Raw genomic sequence first — 18,327 nt, 5'->3', positions numbered from 1 at the left:
AGCCAGGGAATAGAGTAACTTTATGAAAAAAAAAATAACAATATCAATTTCAACAACTTACGTAGTGCTAAAATCTGCCCAGTTATTAGAGGAGGAGGACGAGGAAGAAGCAGGGCATGTTGCAGATGAAGGAGCTGGCTGCACTGTTGGGGGTTCTGAGGGTGGGGGCTGAGCCAACATGGTGGAGGAAGTGGGCGTGATCCGCGCAGCCAGTTTAGATGTGGAGACTGTGGACACCGCTGCTGCTCGTAGACTGAGGGGGACCTCTGATTCCGGAATCTTCTCAGCATAGTTGGCAGGAAACCAGCCGGTCTTTCCCTTCAGCTCACCTCCTAACCAGCCAGGCTCTCCTGTCTGAGACTCATCCACCTGTGGAAATCAGGAGGAAAGTAGTATTGTCATGAAAAAAACAACAAAATGCTGGTACAAGGTGAATAAATACATCAAGACAATCTATGGTTTCCCACCCTTGGTTTATAAGGATGAAGTGTCCATTATCAATGCATGTATTCTTCTTTAATTTATTAAACCAACCACAATCGAAAAAGGCTAGAAAAGCTTTCAGGACCCAGGCAGAAAGCAAAGCAAATCTCCACTACCTATTAAATGTAAGACTTGCTGTACATAACATGCGCAAAGCTGTACGTCACTGAAAACCATGTATGACTGACACGGTGACCCAGTAACAAGACAATGCAAAACACAACCAAGCACAATGTACACAGATGAGTTTGTGATTGGAAGAGGGCATGTGAGTCAGCACTTACCCACTCCCCCTTCACCTACAGGTAGAGTGGGCACAGGTAGGAAAAAGTTAGAGGTTAATTCCTGAGTTTCCTTTCTGTCACTGACCCAAACATACACACAGTGAACACCTTTCCCTTTCATCGTTTATGCCACCATATCAAATATCACTGCCTTCTCAAATTACACACCATATGTGATTCAGGAAAGAAAAATCAAACAATCTAATCTTCCATAATCCTGTTTGATTTTGGTCATTAGTGTATTCTGTACAGTGCTCTCACCATGACTATATCTCCAGGGTGGATTGTGATCTCATCATGACTGCGAGCATCAAAGGGGTACAGTGCTCTGTAGAAAACCACCTTCACCTTGGCCTGATTAATGCCAGCCACTGGTGCCTTCTCTGTGGGGAGATTTAACATTTAATATTACATTCAAAAATTTTCCCTACTCCTTTCTTCATTCCATAATAGAAATGAATGTGTGATATTTTACTTTATATATGCAGTTTTCTACATCAATTGGTTTTTCAAAAGGCTCACAACACACACACATTTGTATCCAATTTGGCAATTTGTTTCAAATGCAGTATGTATTAAAGACGTCACACACACACACACACACACAAGCACACACACACCTGCAATGGGCCAGCCTGACTGGGTCATTGCTTTGCTAGTCTCAGACTGCTGCATAAAGATTCTGTTGAGATTGTCCTGTATGTCCTTCTTCACAGGACTGTCCTCCTCACTCACACGACTCAACCAGGCCTGTGGTGGTGGTGGGGTGGGGACTTTACCAAACGCCTCACCCCTCCACGCTGGGGATATACCCTCATCTGTGGAGGACAACCTGTGGAGAGCAAATCGGTAGATTCACTGGCCATAAAAAATATGAATCTTACTACTGTCAGTACTGACAGTATTAGGGAAACAACACAACTGCATATACAAAAGGGCTGCAACTAATGAAAACTGGGGTCACACACCGTTTGGGGGAGCGCTAGTTCAGGTAATGATCTGATTGTGTGCTGGGAAGATTAGTACAGAGCAGGGGCGGCTGCTCCTCTTCAACAAATAAATTGCTAAATACTCTGCCTCTCTTTATACCCCCATCCACACCCAACGTTACAACACGTCTGACGACAATTAACAATCAAAATGTGCAAATTATTGTAAACAAGTTGTTGCAACTCTAATGTGCAATCTGTGGTTATTTGTGCTGTAAATGTACATAAAAATATAATCATTGCACCCTGGTGCAATGCTTTGATACTAAACAGTATAGCAGCTAGCAAAAACCTAAGCGTAAAACCTGTCAATGACCTGCTCTCCTGCAGTTCTGCTGATTTCCTCTCCAGATTGGGCTGGCCATCGTCCTCTTGGTCCTTCAGCCTTTGTCTTTGCTGTTTGCTGTGGATCTCCCTGAGCTCCTGCAAGGAAGGATGGGATAAAGGAGGAGAGTTGAGGGGAGAGGAATGGGGACCCCTGGGTTCTTTGCTCAATCTCTCTCTCTCTCTCTCTCACACACACACACACACACACACACACACACACACACACACACACCATGCCTGACAGTTGCCTTGCAAGCATGTTTGGATGACCAGATTATTCACTCAATGCATCAAACACTGACACCTGAACATCTCTTATACTTCACATAATGGAGCTCTGTATCTAGAGGTGTGTATTTTGTTGCTTTAAAACCCTCCTGCTCACTGACCGACACTACTTGTCTTTTGTAAGCCGCTTGCATGGAACATGGTGCAAACCAGCAGTGTGTGTATGATAGAACAGCAATGCCAACTGAGTATTTCAATTAAGTCACCGGCATCACCAAAAAGGTATTACATCAACAAAAGACTAGGTAAGAAGCTGCAGTAGGGGGTCTGCAGGGGTCCCTTTGCACCCTTCAACAAATGCAGAAATCATAGACCTCAAGGAACACAACTGAAGACCTCTGGGGTCCAGAAAAACACATGGCTGATAATGTGGTAGAATCCTCACCTAAAATTTCCTAAGAGTCTAGGTAACTAACAAAGAGAAAGAAATGAACAAATTAAACTATAAATTACAGTAAGAGTGCAATTCCCATTCAAGGCAAAAACAAAAGAGCAATAACCTGCCCTCCCCACCACACATTAGCACAGGCATGACCTGGAACACGATCAGAAGAGGAAATCACCGCAAGCCCAAGATGCAAGACCACTAGTATGCATAAACCAGCATTACAGCACACAGCACCAACGTAGACGCACCCCCCACACACACAGAAACACCATCTGAGCCATGACACCAAAGCCTGGGCCCAACACAGTGAATGCACACCAACACACCGATAGAACTCACGAACCAAACTGGTCATCAGCCATGATGCAATGCAGGCTCACCCCGGGGTGGGTGGGTGTATGAGTAAGATGATCTCAGAACAGGAGGTCAAAGATCATCTATGTACAGTGAAAACTGGAGCACTTTATAGCTGAGGCAATTTGATTCATTTCCAGAGGAATAAACAGGAAACAGTGGTGTTCAAAGATTATTACCATGTAAATGTGATTATAACCCTATTAATACGACAAATATTGGTGAAAAGCCTGCTGACCAAAGAGAGCAGGGTTGATTTCTCCCCCCCCATCGACATTGCAGAAACCAAAACAAAATTTAGGCCAAGTGCCTTAAAATGATTCATTCTGAAGTCACATTTCACTGCAGTGTACTCCAATAGTGCTATTTGTAGAACATAATCAAGAAAATTCACATTTGACCATAATCAAAAATAAAACTGACTTCATTTTTAAACTAATAACAAAAAAAGAAATAGAACAAATGTCGAATTTCAGAACTTTAGTATGTCTGTGGACATCAAAATTAGCTGTCAAATAAAATTAAAGGACCATTATGAAACCTCAGATACATTATATACCCAAAAAAGTCTGCAAATCTAACTAGTCACGAGTGAATCAAGTCATCACCTCATATATGTAAAATATCTCCGCTACCAACTACCCAGACTACATATTTGCATATTCGAATTCTAAAAAAAAAAAAAAAAAAAAAAGCTGAAGCAAAAAAAAAAAAAAAAAAAAAAAAAAAAAAAAACAGATTCATGCATAAGAGCTCACAGCAACATTAAACTCTGGGGCTTACAGGGGATTAACTATTTGCGCCACCCACTCCAGAGTGATAAAGGGAAAGCAGCCATATTTAATGCCATCAGGCTCCTGGTAGTTTAGTCTGGGGTGTGGCTGGCTGATGCCGATTGTGGGGGACTTGGGGGCGGAGAGACGTGGAGGTGGTGAATGGGTGCAGCGAGGGCAGAGCAAAAGACAGGTGGACAGGAGGGGTTGGGGACACCTGGAGGCAGCGCTCTAGGCGCTTCAGACAGGCCGCGAGGGCTGAGAGGCAGTCCAGCAGAACCGCATCCGTCACCGAGCCCTCGCACTGCAAGAGACAGACAGTCACCAGAGCAGTCAGCAGCAGCTCATTGCCCCAACTTAGATGTTGTAACACAGGGTTACATGAATGTATTGATGCATGTGTGGAAAGCTGGAAATTAGCATGTGCTACCTCCACTACCACGCCTATACAAGAATGATTTCCACAGCGCAAAGTGAATCCAGTTCTCTCTGTCTGTGAGTGTTAGTAGGTCAGGCTCTCCTTCTGGTCACCGGGGTTTTGGGGCGGTGGATTATCGGCTTAGTACAAGGCACAGAGAGACAATAGATGGTTTGTTGCGTTGCTGAGAGGGACACACTGCCCAACAGAGCCCTGTAGTGGGTAGTAGAGAGCGTAATGCTGCATTTTTAGTATGAGAGGGTATGTTCTCTTGGCTGGGTCGGTGGATGGTCACTACCTGTCTCGCCACCAACAGCTTCAGGTGGAGGCTCTCTATCCGGGCTGTGTGGGCCTGATAGAAGAGCCCCAGGGACTGGCCAGTGGGTTGGGGGTGCAATGGGAGTAGGGCCGGGGTGGGCAGCCAAGCCACACAGACACGGGCACAGAACAGCACAGTACGAGGGGTGGGGTGACAGAGTGTGCAACAATAAGATAGAGCAAAAGAAAAACAGAATTGATTTTACTTTCAGTGTTAAAAGAAAGGAAAAAAAATTATATTAACGTTCCTTTGTCTGTAACAGAAGATGCAAATGGAAACGTACAGACAGCGAAACACCACCCAAAAAACACACACACACACACAGAAATACAACTCAGATGGCTACAACATTAAAACCACCTCCCCAATACATGTGCCCTTCATGCTGCAAAAAGGATTGCTATATTTGATCAATTCATTCATTATTTTTCTTTCATCAGCACCTTCTAATGTTTAAATGTCATTTATCACAATGCTGCAGTCTCTCGCTGGGCTCCAGAGTGCAGATAAACACGTAAAACTGTGCCCTTTTACAAAATCATAGTTTTTATGCATTAAAAAAAATGTTTTTTCTATTAAAGCAATTAAATGATTAAGGATGAAGTTTCGTCTATAAGCAGAAAATTACAATTTCCTTTCCCAGATCACGAACTCAAGATAACCTCTAAAGGTCCTGTGATATCTGGCACCAAGATGTTAGCAGCAGAACGTGCAAGTTGTGAGGCCATAGATTGAACTTGTTTTTCGAACCCATCTCACTGAGGCCCACAACACAATGACAAACCATTTCTTCTTACTATACTGTTGACATAAAAGCGACAACAAATCTGGCCAACCGCATCAGAAAACACAAGACCATCGCTCAGATCAACTTGATCAGATCAACAAGAACTTGATCACTTGTTGCCTTACAGATATTCCAACCATTGACTGGTGCCACTGTAATAAGATTTTTACCCACTTCAAGTGGTTTTAATGTTGTGGCTAATAAGTGTGTATAATAGCATCTTAAAGAGCCATGCAAATGGACAAAGGTACACAGTACTGTGCAAATGTTTTAGGCAGGCATGAAGAAATGCTATAAACCAAGAGCGTTAATAGTTAATATGTTTATTCAACAGAATAGGAATCCAAATCAAATTAATATTTGGTGTGACCCCAGTTTGCCTTCAAAACAGCATCAGCGTCACCATGTGTCATTGTTGCCTGCTAAAATGTCAGGGTTTGCAAATAAACCACTGTTCCCTGAGGAAGAGGAACGAGATACGTGATATAAGAGGAAGGCCTCTGTGTGCCCTGCTGAAGACACCTTTAAATCATGCCTTTAGGCAGGAGATGCCCCCAGCAAACACCTGTTGTCGTTATCTCCCTTCAGTTCAGATCCGCTCTTCGGCAAGCCAAGCAGCGCTAGGGCAGGGCAACGGTAGTGTTGTACCTCCTTCCTGTTCCTCAGGGAACAGTGGTTATACGCATAACCTGACGGTCCCTTTCAGTCAAATCACTCGGTACAACACAAAAAGTATGTATGGGACGCCCTTTGTTCTGGATGAGTGCACAAGTCAACCATCTTGGCAGTGAGACTGCTTGTGGGCGATGTGGTGGGGAACTCCGTATTTTTACACCACAAGCAAGCACAAAAACAACTATAGAGTGAGCATTGCTCCTGAGCACAATCCTCCCCACCCCTGAGCACAGAGACTGGATGAAGGATAAGCAGGTGCTTGTGTGGGTGCCTCATGTGGGTGCTTGGGAGACTGTGAAGGGGCAAAACAGGTCCATTTTGGACATGCTTTCTGGCAGCCACAACCAATACCGGAGAGGCCGCAGTGTTTCCTTGTACAAATTGGTCCACTCATCTCCCATGTTAGAAGGATGAAGGTTTCCCTCTCGCCGTGGCATCCCTACAGAGACTGGGTAAGGTGTTTCCGCTGGAGATGTAGAGCAGTCGGTTTCATGGGGGTGCAGGTCCCGGGAGCGATCGGCAGGTTTTAGATGGCTGCATCTTGGCTTCTGGGAAGGACAAAGCGAGGAGCCTCTGTCTGCAACTTAAATGTTGAGTAACCGGCCAAATAAACCCTCTGAGGAAAAGTTTCCCAGTCACCCTCTGGCATGTCCGACAGGGTCAGCCAAAGATGCCACTGGGCCACCACTGTAGCAGCCATGCCCCCTCCAAGAAAAAACCCTGCACAGCGGGAGGCGCAGAGAATATAATCTTTTTCTGACTATTCTGACCTCGCTGACGAGTGCTCTTCAGTGGCAGCACGCTGCCCAGGTCAGATAAGCACGTCGTCTGGTAGGTCTGCAGCAGGGTGACCAAAGCGCTTCCCTGAGATCAATAAATCTTCTCCAGCTGCGCAGAGGAGAAGCGACAGTGCTTGGAGAGGAGCACGGCAGCACCCTGGCTCGGAGTGATATAGGTGGCCAGTGAAGGCTCCATCTTAGGGAGACAGACCAGGCCTGCCACTTCCATGCAGTCCAGATCCAGGAACCGTGAAGAGCCAGGAAATGCAGTGCATGCAGACAGAGGTTTGGACCAGGATGAAGCGAGCTCCATGACGAATTCCAGAAATAACTGCACACAACGTTGAGTGGACATTGGAGCAGGGGGGTAGAAAAAAAAAAACCCACAAGCCTGGTCGGCTTTCGTGTAGGTGGGGGGAACGCCACTCCACCTCCAGCTGAGAAGCTGCCTGAACGAAGCAGGGCAATGAAGAATGTGAAGTGAAAGTGAAGTGATTGTGAAACACTGCAGCACAGCACACGGTGACATAACAAAATGCGTCCTCTGCTTTTAACCATCACCATTGGTGAGCAGTGGGCAGCCATGACAGGTGCCTGGGGAGCAGTGTGTGGGGACGGTGCTTTACTCAGTGGCACCTTGGCAACCTTCTGATTACAGGTCAATTTCTTTATCCATGTCCACGGGTCCATGTCTCTTCAACATCCTGACGAACCCCTGCCGCACCAGGGGGTGAGCTGCATGAGGACTCAAGCTAATCATGCACTAGACAAGTCACAAGCTGTTCCAGCGTCACCCGTCTGAGCCCGCGACAGAACTTGCACAACTCCTGCAGGGACAGTGCCAGTGCCTCATGGTGATCTTTATTGTGAATGGAGAAGCCACAGTCCTGAGGACAGGGACAAACAATGCACTTCTCTTGCACAACAGGAGCATCAGCAATAATCATTATGGAATTTCCCCGAAATCACATAAAATTAAGTTAAACTAATTTTGATAGACGTAAAAGTGTCCTTAGTGAGGTGAAGAGCATTATAACTGAGGGGAGATGACAACAGGTGGTTTTATTGGGGGGTGTGCCCCCGTTGCCTCATTTCCTGTCTATAGGCGTGATTAAAAGGTGTCTTCAGCCAAATTTCACAGTGTGCATCGTGTGCTGTGCTGCTGTGTATCACATGTGACAATCACTTCACTTTATATTTTTATACTGTTGGCATGAGACAGGAATGATGGTAGTGCTCACCTTTTCTTCATCGTACAATCATTTATCCAAATGCCATGATGCCTGCTCATGCTTCCTTACAGGTAACCATGGTTAACAGTAGCATCACCCTCCTTTTAAAGCATCTAGTCTAGTATTCTAACTCAATCAGCATGACAGAATGATCTCCAGCTTGTCCACATTTGCACTTGTGTTAACTGAAATGATCTCAGCAGGTGATTTTGTGGCATGGCAGAAATGTTTTTTGGGATTAAGCGGATTTCCAAGGCAAAGACGCACTTTACAATTCATCTGACCACCCTTTATAACAGGAGTATATGCAGATTGCCATAATGTAATGGAAACTTTCTAACTTTTGGCCATGACTGTACAAGCTGCCAAATATGAACATTTTTCACTAATTAGTCCAGAAAGCCAGCTGCCATTTTTCTGCACCCCAATTCTTGTTTTCATGCAGTTGAGTTGGCCTTGTCAGAGGTACAGGTTTTTGGCTGTAACTCCTACTGCATCTACGATCCACAACATTGCCTGTTTCTTTGTGCTTCTTCAAAAGAGCCCATCTTGGAACCCCAGTCTACATCTTTCTAAATCTTTGTCTGGTTCCTCACACGTCCTGAACAGCTGTATCTGTAGCTGTAACTGATTGATCAAACATGAATTATTTGTTCACTTTGTATTTTGTAAACTGGTTGAGAATAAACAATTATTATTTTGATGTTTGAAAGCATTCTTAGTTTACAGCATTTTTTGCACAGTACTGAATAAAACGATAGGGTTATCACAATACAAACGATAACAGACACTGCAACTCTCCTCATGGCGTTAACTTCCCACTCAATTTTTTTTTAAACTTATATCATGTTCAAAAACAATAGTAGTGATAATACAAGTAAAAACCATGAATAATTCTGAAAGTCTTTTGTGAGGCTTGTTTATTACACACTCACACTGAGTGTGTACTGTTCAGTAAAAAAAAGGCTTTGTCTAATTTATTACTACATTATGAGCTGCAGTTTCCAGTGTCTCAACTGCATGGCTCCTCAGCTTTAATGTGTAGTGCTGATATATTCTAATTAGAAACACTCAATACCCATTTACAGACAGAAACACACAGAAACACAGGGGTTAACAGCAGAGTACAGCAGAGGACTTCACAGACAGGACTGTGACGCATAACTCAGTGGCCTGCTCTGTATAAGATGTAAGGCTCTGGCTAGAAGGGCAGTGTGTGGTTTTGTGTATGACGGTGTGTGTGTGTTCATGCATGGGATGTCCAGTACCTTCAGCTGAGTGTTGAAGGCATCAATTTCTAGCAGTTTGGAGCGGGTCTCCTTCTCCACAGCATCCAATTGATCCTTCAGCTGCTGTCGTGTGGTCTCCTTCTGATCCACTGCTCTTTGCAGGCTCGACAGAGAGTCTCCTACACAAGAGAGGTAAAAGGCTTTAATCAATAACTATTCTCCAGGAATATGAAAAAAGAAAAATAATCATTTGTTGCATGTTGTATAAAGCTAGTTTTCATTCTGTTCACACAATGTTCATTTATCAAGAGAAACAGAGTAGTAACTACTTTTTAAAGTCAAACTAAGTGTTTGTCTTAATATTAAACCAAAGGAACCGCCCATGCTCAGGCACACTCACACACACAAACTCTTACTGTGCAAACTGTTCTGTTGAACTTGCTTAAGCTGATCATTCAGGCATTGCTTATCTGGGATCAGACGTCCCAACCACTGCTGTGACTCCTATTAAAAACACACACAGAACATTAAAACAGGTTAAAAGAGATAAAAAGGGAAGGGAAATATAAGACATTCAAGAGTATAGTAAGAAGAACTGTATGTGTGTTTATTAAATAAAAAAAAAAACCTGAAAAAAAAAAAAAAGACCTTTGTTGAAAAGAACAAACAGAACCGCCTAGGCTTCAGTCTAGGTGTGGTTACATATTTAATATAAATATGGTCACATTTAATGCCCTAGGTACTCACAGAGGCAACAAGTGTGTGTACGTGTGAGTGTTTGTGCGAGTACCTGTAGCTGCTGCTGCAGCGCGGTGATCTCAGCAATGCGCTGCTCTCGACTTTTGTTGGTGTTCTCAATCTCCTGTCGCTGGGAGGACAGTCTGAAGCGGATATCCTGCAGCTTCCCCTCCAGCTGCCTCTTCTTATCATTCTGCAGGAAACACCGCAGGAATAACGGCCCACACCTCCCATTCTTCATACACACTTAAAAGAGCAACTTTACAGTGTCTGTCTGTCTGTCCATCAAGCAGTTCATGAACTGATTATATACGCCCTACTGAAATAAATAAATAAATAAATAAATAACAACAAAAAGGTCGTTTAGATGATTATGGGGGTGTTGGTCCCCCAAATTATACATTTCTATTATAGACATTTCAAAGAGCTCATGTAAGTCTTGCTGGCTAATCTGCCAAATTATATAGCTGTAAATGTCTGTTGGTGAAGGTTTACCAGGGCCTCCAGCTCAAACTCCAAGGTTTTCTTCCGTGCTTTCAGCATCACAATGTTCTCCTGCTCTCGGTTCCTCTGGGTCAGTAGCTCCTGTCGTCGATTCCTCTCCCACTCCAGCTGCCGCTGCCGCTCAAGCTCACGCTTAGCAGCCTGTAAAGTTAGAGAGGGCATGGTCACAAACTAAAATGCATGTAAAATGCACACACGAAAAAACATTAGGACATTCCCATCACCTCTCTTCTCTCAATCTCCTTCCGTCTCTCCTCCTCTCTCTGTCTCTCCAGTTCCCTCTGCTTCTCAAGCTGTTTCTCCAGCTCCTGCTGTCGTCTGCGTTCCTGCTCCAGCCTCTCTCTCTCCTTCCTCTCCAGCTCCTCGCGCTCCAGTGCTGCCACACGCTCCTGTTCCTTCCTTTGCTGCTCCAGCAGGGCCTGTCGCCGCTTCTCCAGCTCCAAATTCCCTCTTTCAAAGTTCTCTCGCTTCTTATCCTCAAAGGTCACTGAAGAGGAGGAAAGGGCTACTGATCACTGAGCTGGACAAGTTTTAGTTCATCTGCCAAAACTGAGCCTGAAGAACTAATTTCTGTTAATGAGACACCACGCATGGGCCACTAAACATGTAGTGGTAGCTAGATGGGTGTGAAGTGGCATTTGTGAATAAAAGGTACATTTGACACACAAAATTCTTACAATTTCAGAGTATGTGGGAATTCATTACCTGGTAGTTTCTTATCAGCATTTTGCTGCTCTTCTTCTTCAGGCTCTTCAGGAGCATACTGTTCAGTGGAATGCACACTGGTCAACGAGACGCCACTGCCTGAACGTACCCTCCTAAACACCAATGTATATAAAAACAATTATCAGCATTAATGTAGAATGGACAAAATCCACTCAAAGAACACTGCTATAAGCAACTATCCATTCATGAATCCATTGTTCAAATATCATCACCATACTCTGTTTAACTGACCTGAAGGTGGGGGGGATGAATTCTGGGGGCAAGAGGGGTGGGAGTGGCAGACCAGACATCGCCATGTCAATGAGATGCATTGCCAATATGAACTCCTCAGCTGTCAACTTTCCATCTTGGTCAATGTCTGACAGGTTCCTACGGGACGGGAGGGGTAGGTTGTCAATACATCATTAGAAAGTAAAATCAGGAAAAGACTATTTAATGATGCAAACAGGCTGAAAACAAATAAATTTGGTTTAAAACGATGATAATGATTATCCCGGATCTATGCTGGACTTCAATGGTCTTCAATGGGATACCTACCAGATGGTGGCCAGCTGGGCTTGTGGGAGGCTGGACTGCATCAGGATGGTCCTTGCCTGTGGGCCTAAAGAGTAAAAAGGAAATGAAAGTGAGGTCTAAAAAAATATGCTGACCTTGCACTGGGAACTGAAACTAAAAAGTCATGATCGGTCCATAATATCACCATAATCATCAATGTGAGCCAGACACATGCCACCACACACGCAGATAAAGTCCAGAATGCAGTCTACTGAGCATTTTCCTGAGCTTGATGATGTGGCAGTGTTCATTAGCTAAGCCAGTTGCTATGGACCTGGATTTGGTGCATGAACAGTAAAATACAGCCCCTTGAAAAAGCCAGTCACCTGTTAAATGACCGCTCATCATCTTGTCATGACTGTTGAAAAGCTGCCGGTACTTTAGCCGAGATGACTGAGGAACCACCCAGTCTGTTGGTGGGGGAGCTGCTGGGGTGCTAAGAAAGTACAAGAGGTAGAATTAATTATGGTTACAGTGAATGAGTAAAAGAATGACCGAGTTAAAAAGGGGGTGGTTGGTGGAGACTTACTTAGAGGTCTCAAAGGACTGGCCCTTTTGAAGCTTGGCACTGGGGCGGTTGTAAGAAGAACTGGATTTGAGTGGAGGGGCTTGAAAACAGAAAGGGAAAAGGGAAATGAGAAAACAGAAAATGTGTCCACATTCCACAGCAGCAGGTATATATAGCTTCTGCTTATAACTGGAAAGATCTAACATGTATACAACATTTACAACAGTCACAATGTAAAAAGAAAACCTTTAATCATTTACTCTAAAATAAAACTCTGCGGTGGACTTTGTTATAATGAGCTGTGAGATGTGCAAGCAGACACCCCATTGTGTGAAAGCAGTTGATTATTTCAACCAAAGACTAAAAATAGTATCTCAATAAAAGCAAAAAGTTTTTCTGAACAAAAATTTTATTTCTGCACAAATCTGATTCTGAAATATACCTGGGTGTGCAAACCCTGGCATTGGCTGTATCATAGCAGGGGTGCCATTGGCCAATGGTGGCACAGTAGGGGGCACTGAAGACACTAGTGGTGGGGACATACCCACCCCAGCAATTGGGGCCATTGGCATGTGGGGGACTGTGGGAATTGTTGGCATTGGAGCCATTCCTGCTGGAGAAAGACACAAATGGAAGTAAAAAATGGATTATAATACCTTTTTAATGCCTTTTCACTGCCCGCAAAATATTTTAATGACTCACAAATGCCCTGAAGGACATTTTGTACATGCTTTTAGATAGACCATAATGAAATACAGAAAATGAATTATAACTTTGCTGTTTTAATTAAGGACAGCTTATAGTTGTTTTGAGTGTTTCCATAGTAATGGTTTTAAATGGAATCCTTACCAAATGGGGCTGGAGGGGGCATTAGAGGTGGCTGCATTAAAGAGGGAGGCAGTGTCGGTGGGAGTGAGTGACCCTGCAGCTTGAGTTTAATGAGCTTCATGGCAATGGAGAACTCATGCATATCCATCTTTCCATCATTGTTCAGGTCAGCCAGGGCCCTGTACAGAGAAATAACAGTTCAAACCACATTAAAACTGTGGTAAAACACTACTGAAATCTCATACCACAACTTAAATACACATGGTGTCATAATGATGCAAATTTGTTAACAAATAACCAATGGATATATTCAGTTGATATCTTCAGAATTCAGTAATATCTTCTGAAGCAGTATATTCGCCTTCCTATAATTTAAGGTAACAAAGTTCCTCAAAATATCAGTGAACCAGTATTATTTAACAGGCAGCACCTACCATATCTGAGCTAACACTGGAGGGGGCAAGCCTGACTGCAGGAAGAAATTCTTGGCCTGGTCACCTATGTCGTGGGGGGGGAAGATAATTGGAAAAAGAAAATAAGGTATCTTAATATGAAACTATTGGACAAGCACAAAAGGATGTTTGAAGTGGAGTAGACAAGTTTTTGTGTTCAGAGGGAAGAAGAAGGAATGAGACTGGAGCTTGTGACACAAATTGGAGAATGAAGACGTAGGGTGCACAATTATCCCATGGGTTCCTGCCATTTTAAATGCTGTTTCTCTTCTGAGTTTCAGGAATACCCACCTTGTGTAGCCACATGAAAATCAGGACCCGAGTGACAGAATCGGTGTTGATGACTGAGTGGTTGTGAGCAAATTAGTTTGGGTGTGGAACACTGTCTCAAGAGAGCCTGACTGAGCCTCTCCACAGGATAACAGGATGTGCTGCTCCGTGTCTGCCCTTTCAAATAGCACAGAGAGCGTCTTTATTCTACAGAGGCCAAAAGCGGCCCTCCTCTCATCTCACTCTCTTTCCCGGTCTGCTTTACTCCTCCTCTCATTTCCACACAAAGCCGATCCTTTGCTGAAGCGAAGAGACTTGAAATGGCCAAGAAGAGTCAGAGGGGAAACTTTAACAGCAGACAGTTCAACTCTGCTTAAAGGTCCCATGATGTGATATTTTCCTTTTGTGAGGTTTAACATGAATTCAAGTTCAACCAACCAAGATTGGACAAACTGAGTGCTTGCACACCCGGCAAGCATTCAGGGCCAATAATATCCAGGTTCATTACACTCTTTCACAAGTTGCAACAGAACAGCATAAAAGACGCAGCTTTTAAGCCACTAAATAATAAACACTGTCTGTGTGAAAGCACCGATCCGCGTTACCCAGGATGATGTAAAAATGCAGTTCACTTGTATTCTTATACTTTCTACCTCAATCCTGTTCGCTTCGCAACAAATAAAGTTGAACTGTCAAATCCCAATCGGAAACGCAGAAAGTGAGACCACACCAGTCAAGGCCAGATGTCTCATGCTGACAATGACTGCAACCAGCTGCTACAATATTCCTGTTCTTAAGTGGTTGTCTGAACAAAGAAATACCCTTCTCAATATCATGACAAATTATCGGTTCATTGTTTTAGCACTTAAAACCTTTGGCGACGTTCACTAGGCGGCACATACTTATTATATGATAGAAAGAGGCTGTGTTTCATACAAGCATTCCCATTCCTTTGTACTACTATATATAAAGAAATTGCTCAAATCATTAAACAAGCACACTTGAAATAAACAAAATGCACATATCTCAACATTTATTCCAGTGTGATCATGAATTACAAAAGGACGATTACTTGAGTGCAGTCGTTTGTAGTGTAGAAAATCAGTCCTTGACTTTACTGCATTACTGATTGTGTAAATATTATTTTTTATTTTTATGCCTGATATGTATGCATATGATGCTGGCCTGGCATCAAATATTAAGTCAGTCAATGTGGCCCCTGAGCTAAAAAGTTTGCCCACCCATGCCCTAGGCTGTCTATGTTGCTGCAGTGTCTACAAATGGCAAATTTGGCACCTTATGACGTCATAAGGGAAAAGTTTACCTCTGCTTTCTCACTCACCCGTACTCTAAAAAATTTTCTCCACCGACAGCAAACACAGATTAGCTCCTCACCTGCCTCTCTCCTACTCTTTAGCATTTAAAGCTACAGACACAGAACAGACACGTCCTGAGGAAATCTCCTTGTGTGACTGGATAAATGTGGCTGTAATTCTGCACCAATGCTGAATTTTGGAAAGAGACTTATAAAAAGACAGATATAGCATTGAGGGACCACTAGGACCTATGTAAATGCTTACAAAACCAGCATGTTATGGAACCTTTTACACAGAGATTGGACTTTTTAGAGAATAGGTGAATACGTTTAATTTAAATTTCACATTTATGAAAATGTTTAGTACAGTTATATTTTATAAAAGTTATTTCATCACACATCACAAATTAGTGTGATGCTGTATTCTGGACCTTCTTCATAGTACTTTCCTTTTTAACGTACAATTTCTTATAAAGAACAGCTTCATTTTTTTTTTTTTTTTTCCACTCAAGGTCACAAGTCTATAGATAACGAAACAAACAGGAAAGGACAGTCAAGCAGATATAAGACAAGGACAAATGAAAAAAAGGAGCTTTTTACATATTATACATTTTGATTTATTTCTTTAAGATAAAAAGTTCAAGTTATTCTAACTGTTAAAAGTAAATAAAACAATAGAAACATACAATCTAATAGCATATTTTTAATATTCTCTCTGATGTCAAAAACCTGGAGGTCAAGGCAGTCTGACAGGGACTGAAACAGACCTGTGATGAAGCCGGCTGCTGTCGGGGTTAAGCTGTGGAACTGCTGGTCATGTTTGGCTCGCTCATCCACAGAGATGACCCAGGTGTCCAATCCCCCTGAGAGAAAAAGACATACATCACAGAGAGGAAGACGGACACTAAGATCCAGACATGACTTTATTGTGTGTGAGTGACGAGTGCTCACCTCCAAAGGCCGTGGGAAACTGAGCCATGATTCAGTTTGTCAGCTGAGGCCCAGCCACAAGGTCCTGAAGGACAGGAGATAAGAAAAAAAATTATTCACCCATACACACCCTCCCTCCCCTGTCTGATTATTTAAAGGTCCCCTATTATGAACATTTCACATTGTGAGGTTGTTTAACATTAATACAAGTTCCCCTAGCCTGTTGATGGTGCTTTGGCCATTCTGCTTCGCTGTTCATTGAGCGGCAGCTCAGGCAGTTGAATCTGAAATTCCTCCCCCTTATGTCATCATAAGGGTAAAGGTTACCTCCCCTTTCTCATCTCTTTTCCCACCCCTCCCATAAAAATCTAACTCTATCAACTGTCATGGCTTGCAAACATGCATTGCAGTTGTTCTTTGACCGGATATGAAAATGAGCACAAATGTGTTTTTTTTTTTGTGTTTCAGCATTTAAAGTAATTTGGTTGTAATTCTGCACCACGTCTGAATTTTGGAAAGAGACTTCAGATATAGTATTAGGCGACTACTAAAACCTATATAAAAACAAACCTATTTTCATAATAGGGAACCTTTAAACAAAAAATTGGGTACTTTTGCAAGCTTCTTCATGTATTATTCATTCTTTCTGCTTTTCAGTGGTAGCATAACTATATGTTGTATTTAGTGGCATAATCTGGAGAGCAGAAAAAACAAGTTGGAACTATGCGTGTTTCAGAACACACAACAGAGACTTCCTTTGACTCCTGACCCAATCCTGCTCACAAACACACACACTCCTTCAAAAGGCACAAGTCAAAAAAAGCACACTTGGGCTACACAGTTACACAGGAGTGGACAAATCTAACCAAATCTGTCAATAAGAAAATGACCCAAAGACAGCAATGACCAGTTATCTTCTCAAGCACACACAACTAGGGCAAGGTATTTTAATCAGTTCCAGGCCATCTTTCCCTTTCAGTTTTTACCCCTGCATCCATTCATTCAGCCATGATCTCCTCCTCCCGCTGTCTCTTTCACCCCTGCTGGGTGTCAGAACCCATGTGGTGGAACTGATGCAGGGTTCACAGTGTCTCACGTTGGGCTGCAACTATCGAATATTTTTGGAATAGAGTATTTTTTTCATCGATTAATCGGGTAATCGGATAACTCATACTTTTGCGTTTTAAACAACTCTATCAATAGTGTGTTATGCAACATGAAAATCCTCTTAAGCAATTGGGTGTTATTCCTCACAGAAAAAAAGTTTTTTATTCAAACTTTTATTAGATCAAAGCTTAAAACCTACAGGCTCCATAACTAAGGCCATTTAATCAATCTTTCTGTGAAACAGGTTAGCCTATGTCCTTAGTTTTACTTTAATTAAAAAAGGAAAAAGGGGTTTACCCCCTGCTATAGCCCATCTCAGAAAGAAAAAAAAGTATAAAAAGGTACAAAATAGTAAAAAGATAACATTAATAAACAATTCTAGAATTACTAATAATCCAAATTAAACTATACAGTTCAGTTTCCAGTTGTATCCAGATGAGGTAGGTAGGTGGAATGTTTGTCCTTGTGCAATGTTATGTGCGAGAGAGAGAGAGACTTTGCATGTGCAAGCCTGTGCCGCTGTGATGTACTGTGGATACACTACACTGCACTATGTTGTCCACGCAGCGGAAAATGGTCCCACACTTCAGACATTTTATGCCTTTTACGCACACCGGTATCTTCATTTTCCGCCAATAAATTGCGGCTCCTTAAATCTTTGAAATGTGCGTCAGTTAAACAATGATACCGGTTCTGCGCAGCTCCGCACTGTGTAGCGTCCACGGGCGTGATACGATAATAGATGGACTTTGGTGACGAATTAAACGAAGCCTTGAGGCAAAGAATTTTCCTCAAATATTTTTTGAAATCGAATCATTCAAGTTATTCGAATAATCGTTTCAGCCCTAGTCTTGCGCTTTAATAAAATATAGACAAAGAAAAAGGAATATTTTGCAAAAAAAAAAAAGCATGGAATACTGCTCCTGGGACACCCAAGCTTAATGTGAACAGGGAGACCTTCAAGAGGATTTATATTCAGAGTGACTTCAAGTCAGTAGTTACAGGGAGAGTCCCCCTGGAGACAATCAGGGACATGATGGTAGTAAGTGGGGTTTAACCCTAAGTTGCT

The 18,327-nt window shown here is 42.8% G+C and overlaps 1 protein-coding gene across 6 annotated transcripts in view; it reads right to left on the bottom strand.

Moving 5' to 3' along the window:
- Positions 1-18,327, bottom strand: part of itsn1 (intersectin 1 (SH3 domain protein)) — a 36,353-nt gene that overhangs the window by 12,312 nt on the left and 5,714 nt on the right. Inside the window, exons 2-22 of one of the 6 annotated variants that reach the window (XM_028981481.1) lie at positions 16,173-16,236; positions 15,989-16,084; positions 13,619-13,682; positions 13,206-13,363; positions 12,799-12,966; positions 12,378-12,456; positions 12,175-12,284; positions 11,831-11,894; positions 11,525-11,662; positions 11,273-11,385; positions 10,792-11,054; positions 10,559-10,708; positions 10,116-10,256; positions 9,742-9,829; positions 9,365-9,504; positions 4,104-4,190; positions 2,073-2,179; positions 1,388-1,599; positions 1,029-1,150; positions 768-782; positions 62-369 (exon numbers count right to left, since the gene is read on the bottom strand). In XM_028981481.1, coding sequence (XP_028837314.1) covers positions 62-369; positions 768-782; positions 1,029-1,150; positions 1,388-1,599; positions 2,073-2,179; positions 4,104-4,190; positions 9,365-9,504; positions 9,742-9,829; positions 10,116-10,256; positions 10,559-10,708; positions 10,792-11,054; positions 11,273-11,385; positions 11,525-11,662; positions 11,831-11,894; positions 12,175-12,284; positions 12,378-12,456; positions 12,799-12,966; positions 13,206-13,363; positions 13,619-13,682; positions 15,989-16,084; positions 16,173-16,200 — 2,651 coding nt within the window. In that variant the 5' untranslated portion in view covers positions 16,201-16,236. Of the gene's footprint in view, positions 1-61; positions 370-767; positions 783-1,028; positions 1,151-1,387; positions 1,600-2,072; positions 2,180-4,103; positions 4,191-9,364; positions 9,505-9,741; positions 9,830-10,115; positions 10,257-10,558; positions 10,709-10,791; positions 11,055-11,272; positions 11,386-11,524; positions 11,663-11,830; positions 11,895-12,174; positions 12,285-12,377; positions 12,457-12,798; positions 12,970-13,205; positions 13,364-13,618; positions 13,683-15,988; positions 16,085-16,172; positions 16,237-18,327 lie in introns of all 6 variants that reach the window. The other 5 variants (XM_028981480.1, XM_028981482.1, XM_028981483.1 and 2 more) reach the window with 5 other exon arrangements.

Source organism: Denticeps clupeoides, chromosome 5 (assembly GCF_900700375.1).
Source record: "Denticeps clupeoides chromosome 5, fDenClu1.1, whole genome shotgun sequence".
Taxonomy (NCBI): Eukaryota; Metazoa; Chordata; class Actinopteri; order Clupeiformes; family Denticipitidae; genus Denticeps; species Denticeps clupeoides.
Note: the sequence above shows the minus strand (reverse complement) of the source record. Positions and strands in the feature narration are given on the sequence as shown.